The 19533-nt window shown below is 60.7% G+C and overlaps 1 protein-coding gene across 1 annotated transcript in view; it reads right to left on the bottom strand.

Annotated features, from left to right (window-relative positions):
* LOC115271373 (polyhomeotic-like protein 2) overlaps positions 1-19533 on the bottom strand; it is a 171410-nt gene that overhangs the window by 9215 nt on the left and 142662 nt on the right. Inside the window, exons 2-8 of the mRNA XM_029913574.1 lie at positions 18389-18547; positions 17383-17460; positions 16576-16740; positions 11773-11862; positions 10959-11262; positions 770-1230; positions 257-422 (exon numbers count right to left, since the gene is read on the bottom strand). Coding sequence (XP_029769434.1) covers positions 257-422; positions 770-1230; positions 10959-11262; positions 11773-11862; positions 16576-16740; positions 17383-17460; positions 18389-18547 — 1423 coding nt within the window. The remainder of the gene's footprint in view (positions 1-256; positions 423-769; positions 1231-10958; positions 11263-11772; positions 11863-16575; positions 16741-17382; positions 17461-18388; positions 18548-19533) is intronic.

Raw genomic sequence — 19533 nt, 5'->3', positions numbered from 1 at the left:
CAATGGGGGAGTGAGGCTGCAAAGCCCCTTGGGGTGTGGTTGATTTCCAAGGTGCTGCCCAGAATACACTCAGGAACTTTCCCCCATGCCCCAGCTTCCCCCTGAACACTCCCCAGCAATCCAGCTCTGCCCCATTCCCTAAGCAGGGCCCTGCCCGTCCCCTTTGTCTGAGCCAGGACACAAGATGTCTCAGAGCAGGGGGTGGGCAAGGCAGCCGCTCCTGGTAACATCCCACTACACAGCCAAGGCTCCTTACCATGAGTAGGGGGTCTATTGCCCTCAGAGACCTCTGGGTCTGGGGGTGCAGTTGGGGGCATCAGGGCAGCCTGTGGCGGCTGCGGCTGCTGAGCTGGCAGGCTTTCCGGGTTCTTATCAGCAGGAAGGATGTCTTTCCTGGCATTCTCCTGGATGCTGAGCTGAGGCTGTCAGAGAGGCAGGCAAGAAGGAGAGTGTAACAGCAGCCAGTGCCTGGAGTGATCCCAGGGCTCCCACACACACAGGCAACACGTCGCCCAGCATGAAACATGAGCACCTCTGGGGTGGAACGTGGTGGCTGTTTAACAGCGCACAGAAAAATCCCACAAGAGTGGAGGCCAGGAAGTGAAGAAGAATCCTGTATCCGGCTGAGGGGACACTGTTAACAATCAAAGATTTACAGTAAGATCCCTACATTTCCTCCTCCAAGTCACAACCAAACCCAAACCCGGGACCAAATCTCCCAACGTCCCCCAGTGGCTGGCACCGCATTCCCCGGCCATGCCACACTCACCGTCCCGATGGCTGGCTGGAGCTGCAGGATCACGGCTGAGGCATGCTGGAACTTGCGCTGCGTGGCATGGTTCAGGCACCCGGGGTGTCCGTTCTGAGGCCCGCCCTCAGGCGCTGGCTGGGCTGGGCCCACAGCTTGGAGCCCAGGGGCGTGCAGAGTGGGCTGGTATGGCTGGTTGGCACTAGGTTTGTGTTGACTGGAAGCTTGGCACGGCGGCGGGTGGCACAGGGGGGCTGGGCCCTGTGGGGCGGTGTGGCTCTGGCCCTGCACCTGCGGGCTGGGCTGCACCGCCAGGCTGGGTGTGGGCGGGGGCAGTGGCTGCAGCTGGGGTGAGGTGTTAGCACCGCCCTGGATGAGCTGAGGCTGGGGCCTGGGCTGGAGCTGCTGCTGCTGGATCACAAACTGGTGCTGGATCTGCTTCTGCTGCTGAATGAGCTGGTGGGGCTGCAGCTGGGCGTACGCTGGAGGGGGAAGCACAGCACAGAGCCGTTCGTCACGAGGCCTTCACCCTCCCAGCTGCGCAGCCCCTGCTCACGCACGCGGAACATTAGCCTCTTTGTTCCAGAGACACCTGGGCTGGCCACGCCCGCCAGCCCCCTTCAGCTGCACTGGGGGCATAGCCACCCCCGTCCTCTGAGGTGCCCAGGCATGAGGCGCCTCGCCCGCTCTGTTCCCCTCCCCCCGTGCACAGCCGGGGCCAGACTCTCCTTGGGGAGATGCATGAGGCGCTGGACCGTGACTCCGGCGGCTTTATTGTGTCTGCCTAAGTGGTGCGCCCCTCCCTTGCTCCCCCAGGCACATTAGCAAGGGACAGGCGGGCAGGGAACGGGCATGAGGGGGAGAGCACAGGTGCTGTGGCATTTGGTCTCCCACAAACAGGGACCGTGAGCCCCCTCTTGACTCCGTGTCACCCATGGGGACAGAGGCTGTTCGCTTGAATTCTCGCTGCTGCCACCAGGGCTGGTTGTTTCTAGCCCAGCTGGTCAGGAAGGAAAGCTTCGGGCTGTGACCCACTGCGTGATGTGTGCCTGAGCCTGCCGGCTGGAACACGAGGAATGGGAACCGGTCCACTCAGTGGATGTTCACTCCGGTGCTTAATGTTATCACTGTCAACCACAAAACATTTCAAAATATGTGGGAATCCTGGGATTGTGGGCGGAGCTTGGGTGTTGGGGTGGAGCTTCAGTAGAGCACAATTCCCCATCCTGCCTAAAATCTCTCTGCATGTCAGAAGCACAGGTCTCTCTGGGGTAGGGATAAGTGCTGTGTGTTGGTGAGGCCCTGCCCCATTCCTGGCAGGGAGGAAGCACTCAGAAAGCAACAAGGTAAAACGGTGTCTTTCCCTCACGTCTCGGCTCCCCAATTGGCTGGCTTCCCCAGCACAGAGACACGGTGATTCCTGCCAGCCCTGCAGGGGATGGTGCAGCCATGGGGTCGCTGGCTGGGCCATTCTGCCTTCTGCACCATCACCTGGGCTGCTGGATCAGGTACCGACCCCAGAGTCCATCCCCAGTGAGGGACAGATGCAGGATAGACCAAGATGGAATTGCAGACTCCAGGCAGAGCCAGCCATGCTAGGCAGCTAGAAACATCCCCCAGTGACTTGGGAACGGAGCCCACTGGAACTGTAGCCACGCGGGGGAAAAACAGGGGATTGCACTGGGTGTTTGCATGGCTACCTGGCCAATGTAACAGCTGTCAGGAGAGCAGGGTATTTAGCACAGGCCTGGGAATGGGGTACTAACCTCAGCTCTATCCTTGGGTGGGTCAATGCTGTGGTCTGTACCTCACTAGGAGGGTGGTGAAGTACTGGAATGGGTTACCTAGGGAGGTGGTGGAATCTCCTTCCTTATTGGTTTTTAAGGTCAGGCTTGACAAAGCCCTGGCTGGGATGATTTAGTTGGGGATTGGTCCTGCTTTGAGCAGGGGGTTGGACTAGATGACCTCCTGAGGTCCCTTACAACCCTGAGATTCTATGATTCTATGGTTTTACGCACAGGAAGGGACAGCTTGCCAGATGGGTGACACCTGGAGACTGGTTTTACAGGGGGCTGAGGGGCCGGTAGGGGCCTGGTGCTGGGAGAGCTCTGGCATGGGGTGATTCTCAGCCAGCCCAGTCTCCCTGGCAGTGAGACCCACTCCCAAACTGACCTCTTGGAATGGGTCTGTGGGCTTGGGGGGGGGGGGCAGGGGGCTGGAGTGGGTTGGGGGAGCTGGGAAGGGCCACAGCTTCTTCGAGGAGGGCCCAGGGGCTGGAGCTGGAGATGTGGCCAGAACTGGCCCCTGGACGTTGTACGTTGGGAATCCATGGGCCCCCTGTCTGAGCATGGGACGGAGCTTTGCAAACCCCAGTTCAGCCCCTCCCCATGGGCGGAGGGCCCAGAGAAGGAGCTGAGGGTGAGCTTACACATCCTCAGCAGCGTAGTGGTTAAAGCAGCCGCCTCTAGCCAGGCAGGGGCTTGCCCTCGTTTCAGGGTAGACTCTGCTGCTCTGGCCTTTCCCCTCTGGCTGCAAGCTGCCTGCCTGCCCACTGCACAATTATCCAGCAGCCAGGAACTAAGTCTGTGCCACTGCGGCAGATGGTTCCCTCAGAGCTGGAGCTCCAGGCGCCAGCACTTAGCGGGGGCCATTCTGTGCCTCGGCCTGGCAGGGGGATGCAAGGGGTGTCAAGACCTGACCGCAGGCTACACCACAGCCACGGCAGCCCTGGGGAGCCCTTCAGGCCTGAGCTGGGGGATGGGGTTGGGGGAAGAAGGGGCAGGAGATTTTGGATTTGGTGTAACAGCGGTGCAGGGCAGGGGCCTACATCCAGTTCTCACACAACAGCCTGGGAGTTGAACCTGCAGCCAAGTCGTTCAGCCCTCCCCAGTGCGCTCAGCTGCCCCCGCCCCCCCGCTGGGGAAGCCCCAGAGCACGTGAGATTGGCTTAGAGCCTGGCAGGGAACCCAGACCCACCCCCCTGCCACATGATCTGACTCGAGCAGCTAAGGGAGAGGGATGCCCCCACGCTATTGTAGGGCAAGGCTATTGTCTCCTAGTCACCCCTCCCAGCCGTCATGCAGGCCCCAGGGGACCCCGGGGGTTTGGCTGCATTTTGTGCCATCGGTGACAGATCACGGGCTCGCACTAGCCAAGCTGGTTTTAAAGGTGTCTCTCCACTTTGTGAATTAGACAAACCAGTCCGGCAACCTACAACAGCTGGAAGTGTGGGCCCAGGGAGGGGTCCCTGTCTGGGCACCATGCGGGGGGCAGGGACTGGGGGCAGGGGCCCTGCCTGGGCTCCACGCGGGGGGCAGGGACTGGGGGGCAGGGGCCCTGCCTGGGCTCCACACAGGGGGCAGGGACCGGGGGGCGGGGTCCCTGTCTGGGCTCCACGCAGGGGGCAGGGACCAGGGTCCCTGTCTGGGCTCCACGCAGGGGGCAGGGACCGGGGGGCAGGGTCCCTGTCTGGGGGGTTATTTCATTGGCTGAACTGGTCTAAGCTGGACCAGCCAATGTGCTCCCTGGCCGGCTAAGCTGCGGCTCGGTGAAGAGGGTTTACCGGCAGAGCTAACCAGCACATCGCTGGTGTGGACCTGGCCAAAGTCCTTTCTGGGCCTGGATCGGGGGAGCTGCAGTGCCAGGAGCTCAAACTCAACCCCTTCTTCCTTCACCAGGCTAGACATCCAGGAAGGCCTCAGTCGCCTCCTGCTGCTCCCAGCGCCCCAGGGCCCAGCCCCAGGGCAGGCAGGTGCAGGTGCCCGGAGGGCAGGGGTTAGGACTGGGCTGGCTTAGGCCCTTTCGCTCTGCTCCCCTCACACCGACCCTCAGCTTTTTAAATGCAGATTTGGCCTTTCTGCTTGTGAAATGCCTACAAAAAAGAGGAGTTGCCATGGCAACCCCAGCGCAGGAGGGGGGATGGTGGCGTTTCCAAAGCTGCCAGGTCAGTGATCAGGGCAGGCGGGGCCAGGTCTTGTTGGCCAAGCACAGATGGGGACAAAGTGGGGCCAGTGCCAGGGAGCGAAACCAGCTGCTATTTACTAGTGCGAGCGAGAGAGCTGGGGAGACCCTGGGTAGCTCCAGAACGCAGCACCCCCACCCCAGCCACAACACATGCCTCTAGGGCAGGAGCTTCAGCACTCCATGGACCAGGGCATGGGCCTCACTGCACACAGCCCCCCACCCCCAGGCCAGGCCAGCCCCCCCAGCCCTGACACTTTGTTAAAGACACTTTCACTCCCCACTGTGGGGGGGGCCACACTGCACCAAACCCCTCACTGCTGGGCAGCGCCAGGGCGCTCACACACTGTTAGAGTGGGTCCCACCTGGCTGGGTAATAACAGCGATGTAGCCAATCCACAAGCTCCTCCGACTTGCCCTGTGCTACACACAGCCAGTGCACACAACTTCATGGCTACAGCTGGGGTGGAGCTCAGAACCTCCAGCCCTAAAAAACTCTCCGTTAGCCTTACAGGGTGTATGACACACAAGCAATGCTGATCTGTTCCAGTAGAGGGCAGTGACACACACACACTCTTCATTAGAATATAATTAGCAGTTCCACAGCACTTCGCCCGTTTAGATCAAATATATGCCAAACCCATTTTAGCCTGCAGCGTTGTCTCACCATGTTTAAAGCTGCCCCATAATATCATGGGGTTCATAGATTCATAGATTCTAGGACTGGAAGGGACCTCGAGAGGTCATTGAGTCCAGTCCCCTGCCCTCATGGCAGGACCAAATACTGTCTAGACCATCCCTGATAGACATTTATCTAACCTACTCTTAAATATCTCCAGAGATGGAGATTCCACAACCTCCCTAGGCAATTTATTCCAGTGTTTAACCACCCTGACAGTTAGGAACTTTTTCCTAATGTCCAACCTAGACCTCCCTTGCTGCAGTTTAAGCCCATTGCTTCTTGTTCTATCCTTAGAAGCTAAGGTGAACAAGTTTTCTCCCTCCTCCTTATGACACCCTTTTAGATACCTGAAAACTGCTATCATGTCCCCTCTCAGTCTTCTCTTTTCCAAACTAAACAAACCCAATTCTTTCAGTCTTCCTTCATAGGTCATGTTCTCAAGACCTTTAATCATTCTTGTTGCTCTTCTCTGGACCCTTTCCAATTTCTCCACATCTTTCTTGAAATGCGGTGCCCAAAACTGGACACAATACTCCAGCTGAGGCCTAACCAGAGCAGAGTAGAGCGGAAGAATGACTTCTCGTGTCTTGCTCACAACACACCTGTTAATACATCCCAGAATCATGTTTGCTTTTTTTGCAACAGCATCACACTGTTGACTCATATTTAGCTTGTGGTCCACTATAACCCCTAGATCCCTTTCTGCCGTACTCCTTCCTAGACAGTCTCTTCCCATTCTGTATGTGTGAAACTGATTTTTCCTTCCTAAGTGGAGCACTTTGCATTTGTCTTTGTTAAACTTCATCCTGTTTAACTCAGACCATTTCTCCAATTTGTCCAGATCATTTTGAATTATGACCCTGTCCTCCAAAGCAGTTGCAATCCCTCCCAGTTTGGTATCATCTGCAAACTTAATAAGCGTACTTTCTATGCCAATATCTAAGTCGTTAATGAAGATATTGAACAGAGCCGGTCCCAAAACAGACCCCTGCAGAACCCCACTCGTTATGCCTTTCCAGCAGGATTGGGAACCATTAATAACAACTCTCTGAGTACGGTTATCCAGCCAGTTATGCACCCACCTTATAGTAGCCCCTTAACATAAGCGTAGTAGAGGTGCGCCAGCCCAGAACCCAGACAGTTTTGAGCCATTTATTTTGCAGGATTCAGGCTCAGAGTGTTATTAGCCACAGCTCTTGCTCCTAACCAAAGGTACAGAAAGATGCCATACGGCCTAGGCTGTGTGGTGAGTGCAGCAGCCAGGTAATCAAGGGTCCTGGATTCTATGCTCCTCTTAGCTATGGATGGGACCACTGCAATCATCACTCTGCCTGCCTGTATACTACCGGCCATAGGACTGCCCTGACTTCATGTCCGTTTGAACTAGGGTGTAGCTTTTAGAAAAACATACAATCTCAATTTCCAGATTTCCAGTGATGGAGAGTCCACCACAACCCTTGGTAAGTTGTTCCAATGGTTAATTACCCTCCCTGTTAAAATCTGGCCTTATTTTCAATCTGAATTTGTCATGCTTCAACTTCTAGCCACTGGATCATGTTAGACCTTTGTCTGCTAGATGGAAGAGAATCCTATTGTCAAATTCGGTTCCCCAGGTAGGCAGTATGGATTGTGATCTAGTCACCCGTTAGCCTTCTCCTGGACAAGCGAAATAGACTGCACTTCTTGAGTCTGTAACTACACGGCATATTTTCCAATCCTTTAGTCAATCTAGCGGCTCTTCTCTGAACCTGCCCCAATTTTTCAGTTTCCCCATCTTTGTAACATGATTCAAGGTTGTTAGTGCACAGAATTAACGAGCGCAGTAATGGTATCCCCTAACGATCACCCCAGCCAGGCGCCTCTGGCTGCAAGCAGCAAGGCCCACGGGTCTGGGAGACAGCATGATCCTCGCCGGCAGCTCCAAGCAACGAGGGATTGCTCCGGGCAGCCAAGTGCCATCTGTTGCTCAGGGAGCCCCTCTGCCCACCTGAGCACATCTGCTGCTTTTGGCACTCTCAGCCCCGATTGTGTTGCCCCCTTTAACAGGTCTGCTTTGAGTCAGACCCCCAAATGCAAGGCCCCTGCAGGGTATCTGCTGGGACCACTCGCTCAGGTTTGCAGTCATTGTCTGGAGGAGCTGCAGCCCAGCTGCCCCGCAGCAGGAGGCGAGCATCTTATCTCCGGGCGCGGCAGATGCTGAGGCCAAATCCCACTCGTCACCAGGGCCCGGATTCCATTGTCTCTGCTCTGGCTACTAGCCAAGGCCTGTGAAAGCCCCATCGGGGCTGGGGCCAGAGAAACACAACCCCCCGGGCTCTGGAGAGGGGATGCCCCCCAGTGGGAAGAGCCGGAGGGGCCCCAGCTCCCCCAGGCCTATAAGAGCACAATGGGGGGGGGGCGTCAGAGGGGCTCACACAGGGCTGGTTGCTGCCCCCCCGCCCACTTTGCCAGCTCCCTTCCTGCTGAGGCTGTTATTTATTTATACCCCACAGCAAAGCTGCTGTTTCCACAGCAACCAACAACCACGTGGGAAGAATAGCAGCCAGAAACCAATAATGGCAGGTGTGGGGGGAGGCAGGAGGGGGAAGGGGAAGGGGGAGTCCTAGGGAGAGCACGGGGGCTAGCATGGGCAGAGTACTGGGTGAATGGGGTTGAGCGCTGGCGTAAGGCAAGTGCCGGGCGTCAGCCCACTTCAAGCAGTAGCATGTGTGCTCTCATCTTCCCCCTTAGGACAGCTGGGCCCCTCCCCACCCATCCGATTGCTCTGGGAGGGGGGTAATGAGGGAGCCCCAAACAGAGCAGGAGCTGGCATGAGGCAGAGCTGGCGCTAGGCTGGCACTGGGCAGCTCTGGGCAAGGCGGGGCTGGGGATCCAGCCCACGGGGGGGCATGAGGAAAAGGTGCCTCCCATGAGGCAGCTGCTGGAGTCCCTGGGGAGTCTAGTTAAGGGCCCAATATACCCAGGGAGCTGGGCAGAGCTCAGACAGGCCATGTGGGCCCAAAGAGGGGAGCCTCGACCCAGGAACTGACAGGGGGGCCTGCCTGGAGGCTGAACCACTGAAAGGCCCAGCCCAGAATGCCCCCACGGAGAGCACTTGAAGGACGGGAGGCCAGTGGGTAATGACTTCTGGGCCCATGGCTGGCAGGGGAGAGGCCAGTGGGCACCGGGTGGCAGGGGAAGAGAAGCCGTGGCAGCTGGAGTCATGGGTCAGTGGTGGCACAGGCAGCCTGGGCAATAGCTTTTGAGTAGCCCACAAAATTCAGGCCTAACGCATCTTAATTCCCCAGAAAATTCCCCGGTCACACCATCCCCTCCCCAGGCACCCCCCAGGGGTACACGCAGACACCAGCTTGGCTAGAAACAGCGACTGCAGGTTTGGGGGTGAGTGGGTCAGCTCTAGGGTTACCATATTAAAACATTTAAAAAAGAGGACACTCCACGGGGCCCGCTCCCGCCCCTTCCCCGCCCCAACTCCGCCCCCTCCCCTGCCCCAACTCTGCCCCCATTCCAACCCCTTCCCCAAAGTCCCTGCCCCAACTCCGCTCCCTCCCCTGAGCGCCCCGCATTGCCCCTCCTCCTCCTCCCTCACAGCCATGCGAAACAGCTGCCCGAGCGCTACCGGCTTCACGGTTTGCCGGGCAGCCCCCAGCCCTCCAGACCCTGTGCCCCCAGCCGGGTGCTTCCCCTCCCGGGCTCCGGCTGCGCTGGGGAAGCGCCCGGCCGGGGGCGCAGGGTCTGGAGGTCTGGGGGCTGCCCGGCAAACCGTGAAGCCGGTAGCGCTCGGGCAGCTCCGCTCTTCAGCTACACAGAGCTGAGGTGTCGGGGGAGCAGCAGCCGCCGCCGGAGCCACTCTGAGGTAAGCAGGGGACAGGGATGCCGGCAAAGCATGTTTCCTGGACATGTTCGGCTTTTTGGCAATTCCCCCCGGACGGGGATTTGAGGACCAAAAAGCCGGACATGTCCGGGAAAATCCGGACGTATGGTAACCCTAGTCAGCTCCCAGGCGGCTCCTCATCTTTTTGTTGCGGAAGAGCTGTCAGACTCCAGAGGAAGCACTGACTACGAAGGCCCCTGCCCACCCGCCCTCCCTTGTGCCTGACACACTAGCCGACCCCTTTGCGGAGGCTCTGTCCGTGCTCCCACAGGGGAAGCCGTAGAATTCCCTTAGCTCCTCCAAGGGGTCCTGGTTCAGCAGCCATCCTCCTTCCTTCTCATCCTCCCCTTCGCATCCAGGGCACTCATATCCCAGCTCGTCAGGCAGGGCACCGCGGCGGCGCTATTCTACGTGCCCAGGCAATGCTCAGTCTGGAGCCGTGTCACAGGGTTTGCGCCACTCGCTGGGCTGGCACCTCCTTGGGGCTCATCTGGGGATCACTCACCTCGGGGGGTTTCTCAGCCCCCTTTTCCCAATCTTGCACAGCACTTCCTCTTTGTGCCTTGGCTCTGGGCCAGGTCACTAGAGTTCCTCCCCTGGCAGGGTGTTAGAGTCTCTCTAACCACGAGGGCCGCAGTCTGACTGGCCTGGCCCCACCCAAGTGTCTCTGTGTGAGGTTCCTCCTGCATCTTGTTCTCTTCTTTTCTCCAGGCTGCTGCTGGCCCAGGCTGCTCTTCCTTCAGCTTGGCTGGTTATAGCACTCACTGCCTGGACCTGTCCCAGCCCCACCAACTGCCTCCCCTGTTCAGCTGCTCTCCCTCTCCCAGCCCGGCCTCTGCTCCATCTGGGGCTTCCCCCTGCAGCCAGCTCCTGTCTGCAGCCTGCTCCAGGCACACATTGGCCCACTCCCTGTCTCCTGCCCCCAGGTGCCACTCTGGCTCACTCAGTGTCTTCGACTGGCTAGATGCCGCTCTAGGCCCCATTCCTCCCAGAATGACCCGTGGCCAACCCTTGCTCTCCTCTGAAGGGCTCTCTGGGGTGGGGGTTACCCAGAAAGTCCCCCCAGTACCCTTGCCCCTCTCCCTTCACAAGTCACTACCACACACTCCCCTGCCCCAAACACCCCCCCCCCCCCCCCCATGAACACGTGGCCTGCACGCCATGCAGTGCTAAACAGCTTCTGGTTCCACGTGGGGCTGGCCCCATGTGTGGATGCAGGGTTTGTCTGGGAAACAGTCACTATGGATCTCCCAGGGTAGCAGGGGGTGGGGGGCATGCTGGGACAGGGTCACAGAGTGCAGGGCGCCAACCACACAGCACGCTCTCAAGTGCCAAGGGAGCATGTTCTCCGCAGTGAGCTCAGCCAAGATTTGGCAGCTCTCTGGTTGGCAATGGTGCGGCCGCATCTCTGGCATTAATGGTGGGAGGACAGTAATCAATCAACACGGTGGCTTCACCACAGCGTACAAGCATGTGTCACCGCCACCAAGTACTTGCGTGTGGCATTGCAGCATCTCTATAGAGCACCAGCACCTGGCACCACGCACTGCTGTGGGGCACCGGCACTGCACACCACTGTGGGGCACCGGCACCCGGCACAGCCACATTTGTCAGAGGTTCTGCCACTCGGCATCCTGTGCACAGCATGGCTCCCGCCCACCAGCCCCGCTCACCCAGGACGCCGGGGGCCTTACCTGGGGCGATGAGTGGGTGGGTGGTCACCGGTGTCACCGTCCGGCTCATGGGGTGCCCTCGGCTGTCCATGCTGGTGGGCACGCCGCCGTCTCCCTTTTTAAGGTGCTCTGCTGCCTGCTCAGCCTGGCTGCCCTTGGTGCCCGCAGAGGGAGCTGGCCCCACGGCCTTGCCCTGAGAAGTGTTGGAGGCCGGCTGGCTGCTGCTTGGAGCTGGCTTCATGGCCAGGGTGGGGAGCTGCTGGGCTTGGGAGGAAGCCACTCCTTGTGCTACTGTCTGCTGGGCTCTTATGGCCAAATTCTGGACCTGGAGCAGAGGGGCAGGAGGGCCCAAGGCCTCAGCATGGGGCCCAGACACAGCCCCCAAGATGCGCATCCCAGGGATGGGGCTGGGCTGGCAGGATCGGCCCCTTTGCCCAGCCCCTGGGGAAGCAGAGAGTGACTGACGGGGTGGGCACCTAGCCACCGGGAAATGGCCCCACAAGTCTCTGGCAGCACCAGCTCAGACACCCCTGGGCACAGCTGGATTGGAGCGGGCTAGAGTGGAAAAGCCCCTCTGAGCCACCCAGTCGCTAAGGCCTTCCCTGTGGCACCTGCCCCCTCCCACCAATGGCCCCTCCTGCCCATGCCCCATCTCTCCGGCCAGTGCCTTGCATCGCAGCACTGACCTCCCCACCACAAACTCAGTCACGGGGAAGGTACCTCGGCCCCCCTAGTGGGAGTGCGTGGGCCAACTCTGGGCACTCCAAGGGCTAGGCTCTCCTAACCCTCTCCCCTCCCCCAGCAGGGGCGACAGGCGAGGGGGGCGGTCTCTCACCTGAGCAGTGGTGGTGGATGGCTGGGAGGTGGGGGCTGCGCTGCCCTCGGGCTGCACCGCGGTGACTGTGGCCGTAGGAGTGAAGATGAGCTGGGGGGATAAAGGAACAGCACGGCCTAGGCTCCTAGCTACTTGCACAAGGTTACTTTGCTGGGCCTGGAAATTACATGAAATGTATTGCCTTTTACGTCACCCGCTGCCGGCTCAGGCCGAGAAAGCAAAACCAGCAGCCCCGAGTCCCCCAGGGCTGGGGTCGGCCACGGGACAGGCCTTGGGGGCACAGAGGCAGCTTGGGCAAAGGCGAGGCCAGGGGAGGTGGGGCACTGCAGAGACGGAAGTGTGTGTGTGGGGGGGGGGGGGGGGACTGGGGGTGGGGATGTGAGTGGGTCCCTATGACAAAGGATAACAGTTCTGTCACTGATTCTGGGACTTTCTGGGACGTCTTCTGGGGTAGGGCTGGAGCTGCAGTGGAACTGCAGCAGCAGCTGGGGTTGGGTCAGCAACCCTGGGGCTGGAGTAGCTGTCAGTGGTCAGTCCCGGTGCTGCCAGAGCAGGAGCAGCGTCCGGGGTGGGTCGGCCCAGGAGCCGCCAGAGCGGGTCAGCCCCTGTGCAGGAGCAATGACGGGGCTGGAGCAGCTGCAAGTGCCCGGCAGCAATCGAACTGTTCACCCCGCACCCGGGTATTTTTAGTAAAAGTCAGGGACAGGTCACAGGCATCGGTGAATTTTTATGGCCTGTGACCTGTCCCTGACTGTTACTAACAACACCCATGACAGAATCGGGTGTGTGTGTGTGTAGCGGGGCGGGGTGTGAGCGCCTGATTGAGGCAGTGACTGGATGATGATTGTGCGTGTGGGAACCGGCGTGGGGGAGGGAATTTCTGCCATTGGATCGAATGGTGGTGGTGACGGATGAAGCGGTCGAACTCCACGGAGCTGCTGCGCAGTCTCTGTAAGAGCACTAATATCCTGGCCCCACGCGGCTGCAGCCCCACACGTGGGAACCCGACGCTCAGGTCAGGTCATTGGGATCTTATGGCAGGACGAGCTGGAGAAATGTGAGAGAGCATTCTCGGGCTGAACGGGTCTGACCCCCGAGGTGGGATTCCCCCCCCGGTCCGTCTGTCACACCTGCTCTAGGCCAGTGGTTTTCAAACTGCGGGTTGCAACCCAAAACTGGGTCGCAGAAAGTCAGGCGCTGGGCTGCGGCGGCTCTGGTCAGCACCACCAGCCGGGCTGTTAAAAGTCCCGTCGGCAGTGCAGCCCGGGTAAGGCAGACTAGTCCCTACCTGTGCTGACACCGCACTGCACCCAGGAAGCGGCCAGCAGCAGGTCTGGCTGCTAGGCGGGGAACCACAGGGCTCTGCGCTCTGCCCCCGCCCCAAGCACCGGCTCCGCACTCCCATTGGCTGGAAACCAGCCAATGGGAGCTGGTGGGGGTGGTGCCTGCGGGCGAGAGCCGCACAGAGCCACTTGCGCGCCTCCGCCTAGGAGCTGGACCTGCTGCTGGCCGCTTCCAGGGCGCAGCGCGGTTCGCGGTGCCAGGACAGGCAGGCAGCCTGCCTTAGCCCCTGTGCTGCGCCGCTGACCAGGAGCCACTCGAGGTAAGCCCATGCCCCAATCCCCTGCCCCAGCCCTGAGCCCCCCTCAAACCTAGATCCCCTTCCTGCACCCCAAACCCCTCATTCCCGGCCCCACCCTAGAGCCTGCACCCCCAGCCCAGAGCCCTGACCCCCTCCTGCACCCCAACCCCCTGCCCCAGCCTACAGCCCCCTCCCACACCCTGAACCCCTCATTCCCTGTCCCACCCCGCAGCCCACACCCCAGCATTCCAAGCCTCTGCCCCAGCCCTGAACCCCTCCTCCCCCCCAAACCCCTCCTCCCCAGCTCCGTTGAGTCATGGGCATCAACAATTTTTTTCAACTTGGTCACCAGAAAAAAAAGTTTGAAAACCACTGCTCTAGTGGCCTAACTCTTGGGGGGTGACCCTGACTGTGAGCGTGCGACATCAGCTGTGTGCATGCGCGTCCCTGACTCTGGGGTGTGTGACCAGCTCTGTGTGTGGGTGCACAGGGGACACTGGATGGGGGGGGTGCACAGGGGATAGTGTTGGCCAGGGGGAGGGGGCAGGGGTGCACAGGGGACATTGGTGGCGGGGGGAGGAGAGGGGCGATCTGGCCCCAGGAAATATTTTTTCTTCACGGCCGGCTGGCTCTGGGAGGAGGCACCAAGCCACATCCTCAGCCAATCACAACGGCGGCTGCCATCAATAACTAATCAGAAGTGCCCCCGACAGACCCACTGTGAGCCGGGGAGCCAGCAGGCAGCCTGATCCACCCCCTACTGCAGCCTGGATGGTGCCACTTGGCCTGGGGCTTTGACAGGCAGCACTCCCCAGACTGCGCCCTCGCCCACCTTGGAATCAGCACTCGCTCGTGCCCCCTCCCGGCCCCTCCCCTGTGCGCGGGCAGCAGGGCAGCTGTGAGCGCCGCATGGCTGCAGGGCCACCCTTGCCAGATGACTGATTTCTGCAAATCATGCAGCCCTGGGGGCGCAGCCCTGACACAAAGGGGTCCTGCATCCAGGCTGAACAGGTGGAGCTGAGAGCCCTGCCTCCCCCGAGTGTGAAATGCATGGAGCTCCCTGGGACACTGCTGCTGGGATTTGAACCAAGCTCCCCAAGAGACTAGAGATAAAACTTGTCACCTGCTTCCCAGCATCCTCCCTGTGGGCTGTCTGGGGGGATGGACCCAGAGCATTCAGTGCCATGACCCTCTAGCACGGAAGATACAGGAGTAGCTCCACTACCTAGCAACAGCAATAGGCTGTTATCCTCTTGTGTGGCCCAGGCATTGAGGAGAAACATTCTAGTAAGGGATGACTGGGGTCCCTGACAACCCCTGCCCCCCGAGCCCTGAAGGTGCCCTCCCAGCTCCAGCCTGGGGACTGTGGCACAATCCAGGCTCGGCCCCAGGCTCCCCACAGACCCCAGCAGAAAGCACAGAGGCCAGAAAGCAGAGCTCCCCTCCCAGGTGTCTGTGCAAAGCGCCCAGCCCCGGGCGCCACCCCCACCCCGCTAGACCGGCAGGCACCCCGGTTCCCCTGTGCCTACCCGAGCGGGGGTGCCCCGGGGCAACAGCAGCTCCTGCTGGGGTATCGGGGAGGCCCGGGAGGGGCTCTGGAGCCAACGCTGGGGGCCCCTCCCCCTCTGCATTCGGCCCCCGCTCACTTCCAGCTGGAGCCCAAAAGGGAGGAAACAGAGTCTCAGGTACAAACACTGCGCAGGGGAGCAGGGAGAGCACAAGCAAGGCCAGGCCACGTACCCAAACTATGGCACAAACACAGGGGGGACCAGGGCTCCCCATGCACTGCTGCTAAAGAGACACCTGGGCCCAGGGCAGCTGCTGGAGGAGCAAGAGCTGCAGGGGGCTGGGAACAGTAGGGGGCTGCACCACCAGCTCGATGGAGCCTGTTGAGTACCCAGGCAGGAAACCCGCGCCGCTGGCTGCTTCGGCATAGGGTGAAGCCAGCTGACTGGAAGAGCAGGGGGCTGCGTGTCGGGATTGAGGAGCATCGGCACAGCTGGGGGAGAAGCCTGTCCTATGCCTTGTGCTAGCCAGAGTTTCAGCCTCATTCATTCATTTCCATGAGCACCAAGTCCCCCCCTTTCTGTACCTAAGAAGCCCCGGTGGCTTTTCCTTCAGTTTTCCCCGATCTCCACAGGTCAGGCAGGCAGGCAGACAGACCCGCAGACGTGGGTAGATGCACAGACAGCCAGACCCACTCCCACCCTGACTAACTGCCATGGCGGGGGAGGGGGGAGGAGAGGGGGGGAAGGTTCAGAAAAGAACTAGGTAAGTTCATGGAGGATAGGTCCATCAATGGCTATCAGCCAGGATGAGCAGGGATGGTGTCCCTAGCCTCTGTTTACAGAAGCTGGGAATGGGCGACGGGATGGATCACTGGATGATTCCCTGTCCTGTTCATTCCCTCTGGGGCACCTGGCATTGGCCACTGTCGGTAGACAGGATACTGGGCTAGATGGGCCTTTGGTCTGATCCAGTATGGCCGTTCTTATGTTCTTAAAGTGCTGAGGAACTCCATGGGGCTGTCCGTTTCCCCTGCTTTCCCCAGCACGCGTCCAGCCCCACAGTGCTTCCGGCCGGGAGCAAGTTCCCTCGACAGCTGTAGGGCTGGCTCCTCACCAGCCATCCTGCTTCTCCAGCAGCACGGCACCATGGAGAGGTGCCAGCATGAGTGTCAGGGGCCTGACAGGGGACAGCGGCAGAGCAAGGGGACCCCAGAGGCATGAGACGCACGGGCTGCCTAGGCAGGGCTCAGGGCTGGCGAGGGGTGGGAGTGAGCGATACGACCTCCCAGCCCTCAGCCCTGTGCCAGCCTGTCACCAGGGTGGCCATGGAGCTCTGATGTGCCAGCATGTGGGGCTAGGACCAGAGCAGGTGGCTCTTCTAAGGGTCACGGCTGCCCTCTGGTGGAGAAAATCAGAACTGATCAACGGTGTGAATGTGCATGTGCCTCACCACTGCCCTCTGCTGGTAGGAGTCCGAGCTGCACATGGGTATGGGGCAGGGGTGCTATTCCAGCCCCAGGGACTCTGCCACTTCCAGCGCCATGGCAGGAGTGGCAGGCCCAGGACCTTTGATCCTTGGACGGGGGGGGGAGGAGAGCAAGGGGGAGTTCACACTAAGGCCCCCACCCTCACTGGTGTCTCTTTAAAAGCAGTGGGAGAGGGAGGGAGGGCAGGTGGTGCCTGCGTGTGGCACATTCCGCGCCTGCCTCTTACCATCTGGGCCCGGAGGTACATCTGGGCCTGGCTGGCCGTCAGGGCGGGGGAGGTGGCATTCCCCAGGAGTACAGCCTGCTGGGTGATGCCTGAGGCGGCTGCAGAGTTCACGCTCTGAGCTCGGTTGATCAGCTGGGCGGCAGCAGGGGACGTGGCCAGGTTTATCTGGGGAGAGAGAAGGAGCCATGGGATGGGGCATGCTGCCATTCAGACCCACTGCGGGCTCAGAGCCCCTCCCACCAAGTGCCCTCCCAAGAGCCAAGGAGACTGGAGGCCGTGTCGTGGGGGAGGGGAGCCCCATAGCCTCTGGCCAGGAGGGGAGGGGGCAGCCGCAGTCAGGCTCCCTGGGTCCGGATGCCAGCCCAGTAGGGAGGGGGTGGAGATGGGGTGCTGTGGACACTGGGGCTCTGAAGTAAGCTCAGTTCCTACAGGGGCTGAGACTCTCGTCCTCCGCAGCTCCTCCCCCAATGCCCTTCTGCCAGAGGGCTTGGCCCCGTGCCCCTCACCCTCTCATTGGACAGCTGCACAGGCCACCCTGCCCCCGGGAACTCCCAGGCCAGCCCTGCCAGTGCCCTGCAGCACAGTGCACTGCATGCTGGGTCCTGGGGGGCGCCCTCTGGTGGCTGGACTCAGAGCTCCAGGGCTGCTGGAGGGAGCTGTCCTGGAGCTCCAGCTCCAGCGGCGCGCGGGATATGTGTGTGTTAATACATGGGCATCACTCCCCAGGAAGAGCGGGAGCAGTCCGGGGTCCCACCGGGGGTTACTCAGCCCGTGGGCCGAGGGGCACTGCCCTGGGGCGGGACTTACCGTGGGCTGCTGGGATGGTGTCTGTGCAGGAGCATTGCTGCCGGAGGAGCCGCCCTGCCTGTTAGCAGCCAGACTCGCCTGGAAGAGCGAGAAAAGGCAGGTCACCCACACCCCGGAGCCCAGCCCAGGCGGGGAGTCCTGCACCAACAGCCCCCTGGTCCCTCCCGACCCTTCAACACGGGGCCAGGGATTCACAGAGCTCTTCCCTGAAAACCCCAGCCCCATTAAAACCCAGCCACAACTAATTCCCAAATGAAATTAGAACGAAACCCTGACATTCAGCAGAGTTCATTCGGGCCACGACCCCGTCTGCGTGGTGCCCGCTGGCATCAGCTGCGCAGCCAAACACAGGCTCACACCCCGCTGGGCAGGACTCGTGCCCAGAGCCGGGCACTTGTCCTCCATTCCGACGGCTGGCGTCACACCCAGGTGGCTGCAGGGGCTCGGCTGCTCCTGTTCACCCGGCTGCACTGGGGCACAAACAGAGCCAGTGTTTAAAACGCTCATCTGGGTCCCCAACTCGGGGTAGGTAGCGCAGACCTCTGCCTATTGCCAGCATTGGAGCAGTCCCAACTCCTCCCCTCCAGCTGCCTCTCGCCCCGGGGGCAACAGCCCAGTGACCCACCCTGAAGGGCACAGAGCCTGGGGGTGCCTGCGCGGTCCACCCTCATCACCCATGGGCTCCTCCTCGCCTGCCAGAGTGTCACGGTGCCCACCTGTGGGACGGCCCTTTGGAACCCATGGGTGGTACCTAGATACCATGGTGATGGGTGCCTGGGGACGGCTGACGGCTGAGTGGGGAACGGACAGATTCAGCACATAAAAGAGAGATCTAAGTCCCTGCCCCGTGCCCGTCACCACAGTACAGTGGGGGCCTGATTCTGGGCCCCGAGCCCAGTGCCAGTCTGAAGCCAGCAGGAAGGGTGACTCGGGCATGCAGAGGAGATAAGCACTCACCCTCTGCAGCTGCGCCCCACAGCGGTTGTAACCCGCGATCCCCCCGTACCTGTTGCACGGCCGCCAGGCTCTGGAGCTGGGCGCTGCTGAGGTGCTGCTGCTGCAGGGCGGCCGTCTGCAGCATGAGGTGCTGCTGCTGTGCCGCGTACATCTGCTGCAGGTACTGCGCCGCGGTGCTGGGCTGCCGGTGCAGGGCCTGCTGGATCACCTGGCAAGAGGGGGCGGAGGATTGAGTCCCTCAGCAAACACGGGCCCCGCACAGCCCCAGGCCTGCCCCACGTCAGTGCCTTGGCCTGCGGCTGGGCCCCTCCAGCCAAGGCTGCATTTTGCTCTGAGAGAACCCCTGGGCCAGATCCGGGGCAGCCCCCTGGGCCAAGTGGAAAACAAGGACCCCACGAGCAGCCCTGCCTGGAGCTTTGCTAAGGGCAGGTCAGAGAGATCATGGGGCGTTAATCTCTTGCAGAGGTTTTCAATCTGCTTGGGGCCACGATGCCCAGGGCTCCCCCATCCATCACAGCCCGGGGCCCGCCCACCCTGCTCAGCTCCCTTCCCCCGCCCCCCGGCGATCCATCACCCCACACAAAGCAGGCTGACAGCTCTTCTCTGGCCAGCCTGTCTGGCATCTGACCCAGGCCGGAAGGGAGGCCAGCCCGGGAATGCAGGGAACTTATGGTGAATGATGGGGCTTTGGCCAAGTGGTTTCAGCCAGGGGAGTCTGGTAACAGGAGGCATCTGGGAGTGGACTGGCCAATGGCCCTGCACCAGAGCGTTTACACCATGCTTCACTTACACGGCGGACCAGCACCCGCAAAGCCACAGAGACCCCCAGGCTTAGAGCTAAGTAGCGGGTGCTTCTCTCTACAGCCCTGATCCCCGCGGCGTCCGAGCGCCGGGCTGGAGCCAGTCTTTGTTGCGGTTCTCCAGCACTCCCAGCCCAGTCGCAGGCTCCTGCCAAGAGCCTTCTGGGAGGCACCGTGTCCTTCCAACTCCAGGTCACTCAGCACTGCACAGGATCGGGCCCTGCGTGTACAGGCTAAGAAACGACAAACACACTAGCTGTCACCTTCAGCGCATCATCAGAGATCTACAACCGATCCTGAAAGATGATCCCTCCCTCTCACAGATCTTGGGAGACAGACCTGTCCTCGCTTACAGACAACCCCCCAACCTAAAGCAAATACTCACCAGCAACCA

The sequence above is a fragment of the Terrapene carolina genome, unplaced genomic scaffold (assembly GCF_002925995.2).
Source record: "Terrapene carolina triunguis isolate 2854851 unplaced genomic scaffold, T_m_triunguis-2.0 Scaffold714, whole genome shotgun sequence".
In the NCBI taxonomy this organism is placed as follows: Eukaryota; Metazoa; Chordata; order Testudines; family Emydidae; genus Terrapene; species Terrapene triunguis.
This window is presented reverse-complemented; position numbering and strand designations above follow the sequence as displayed.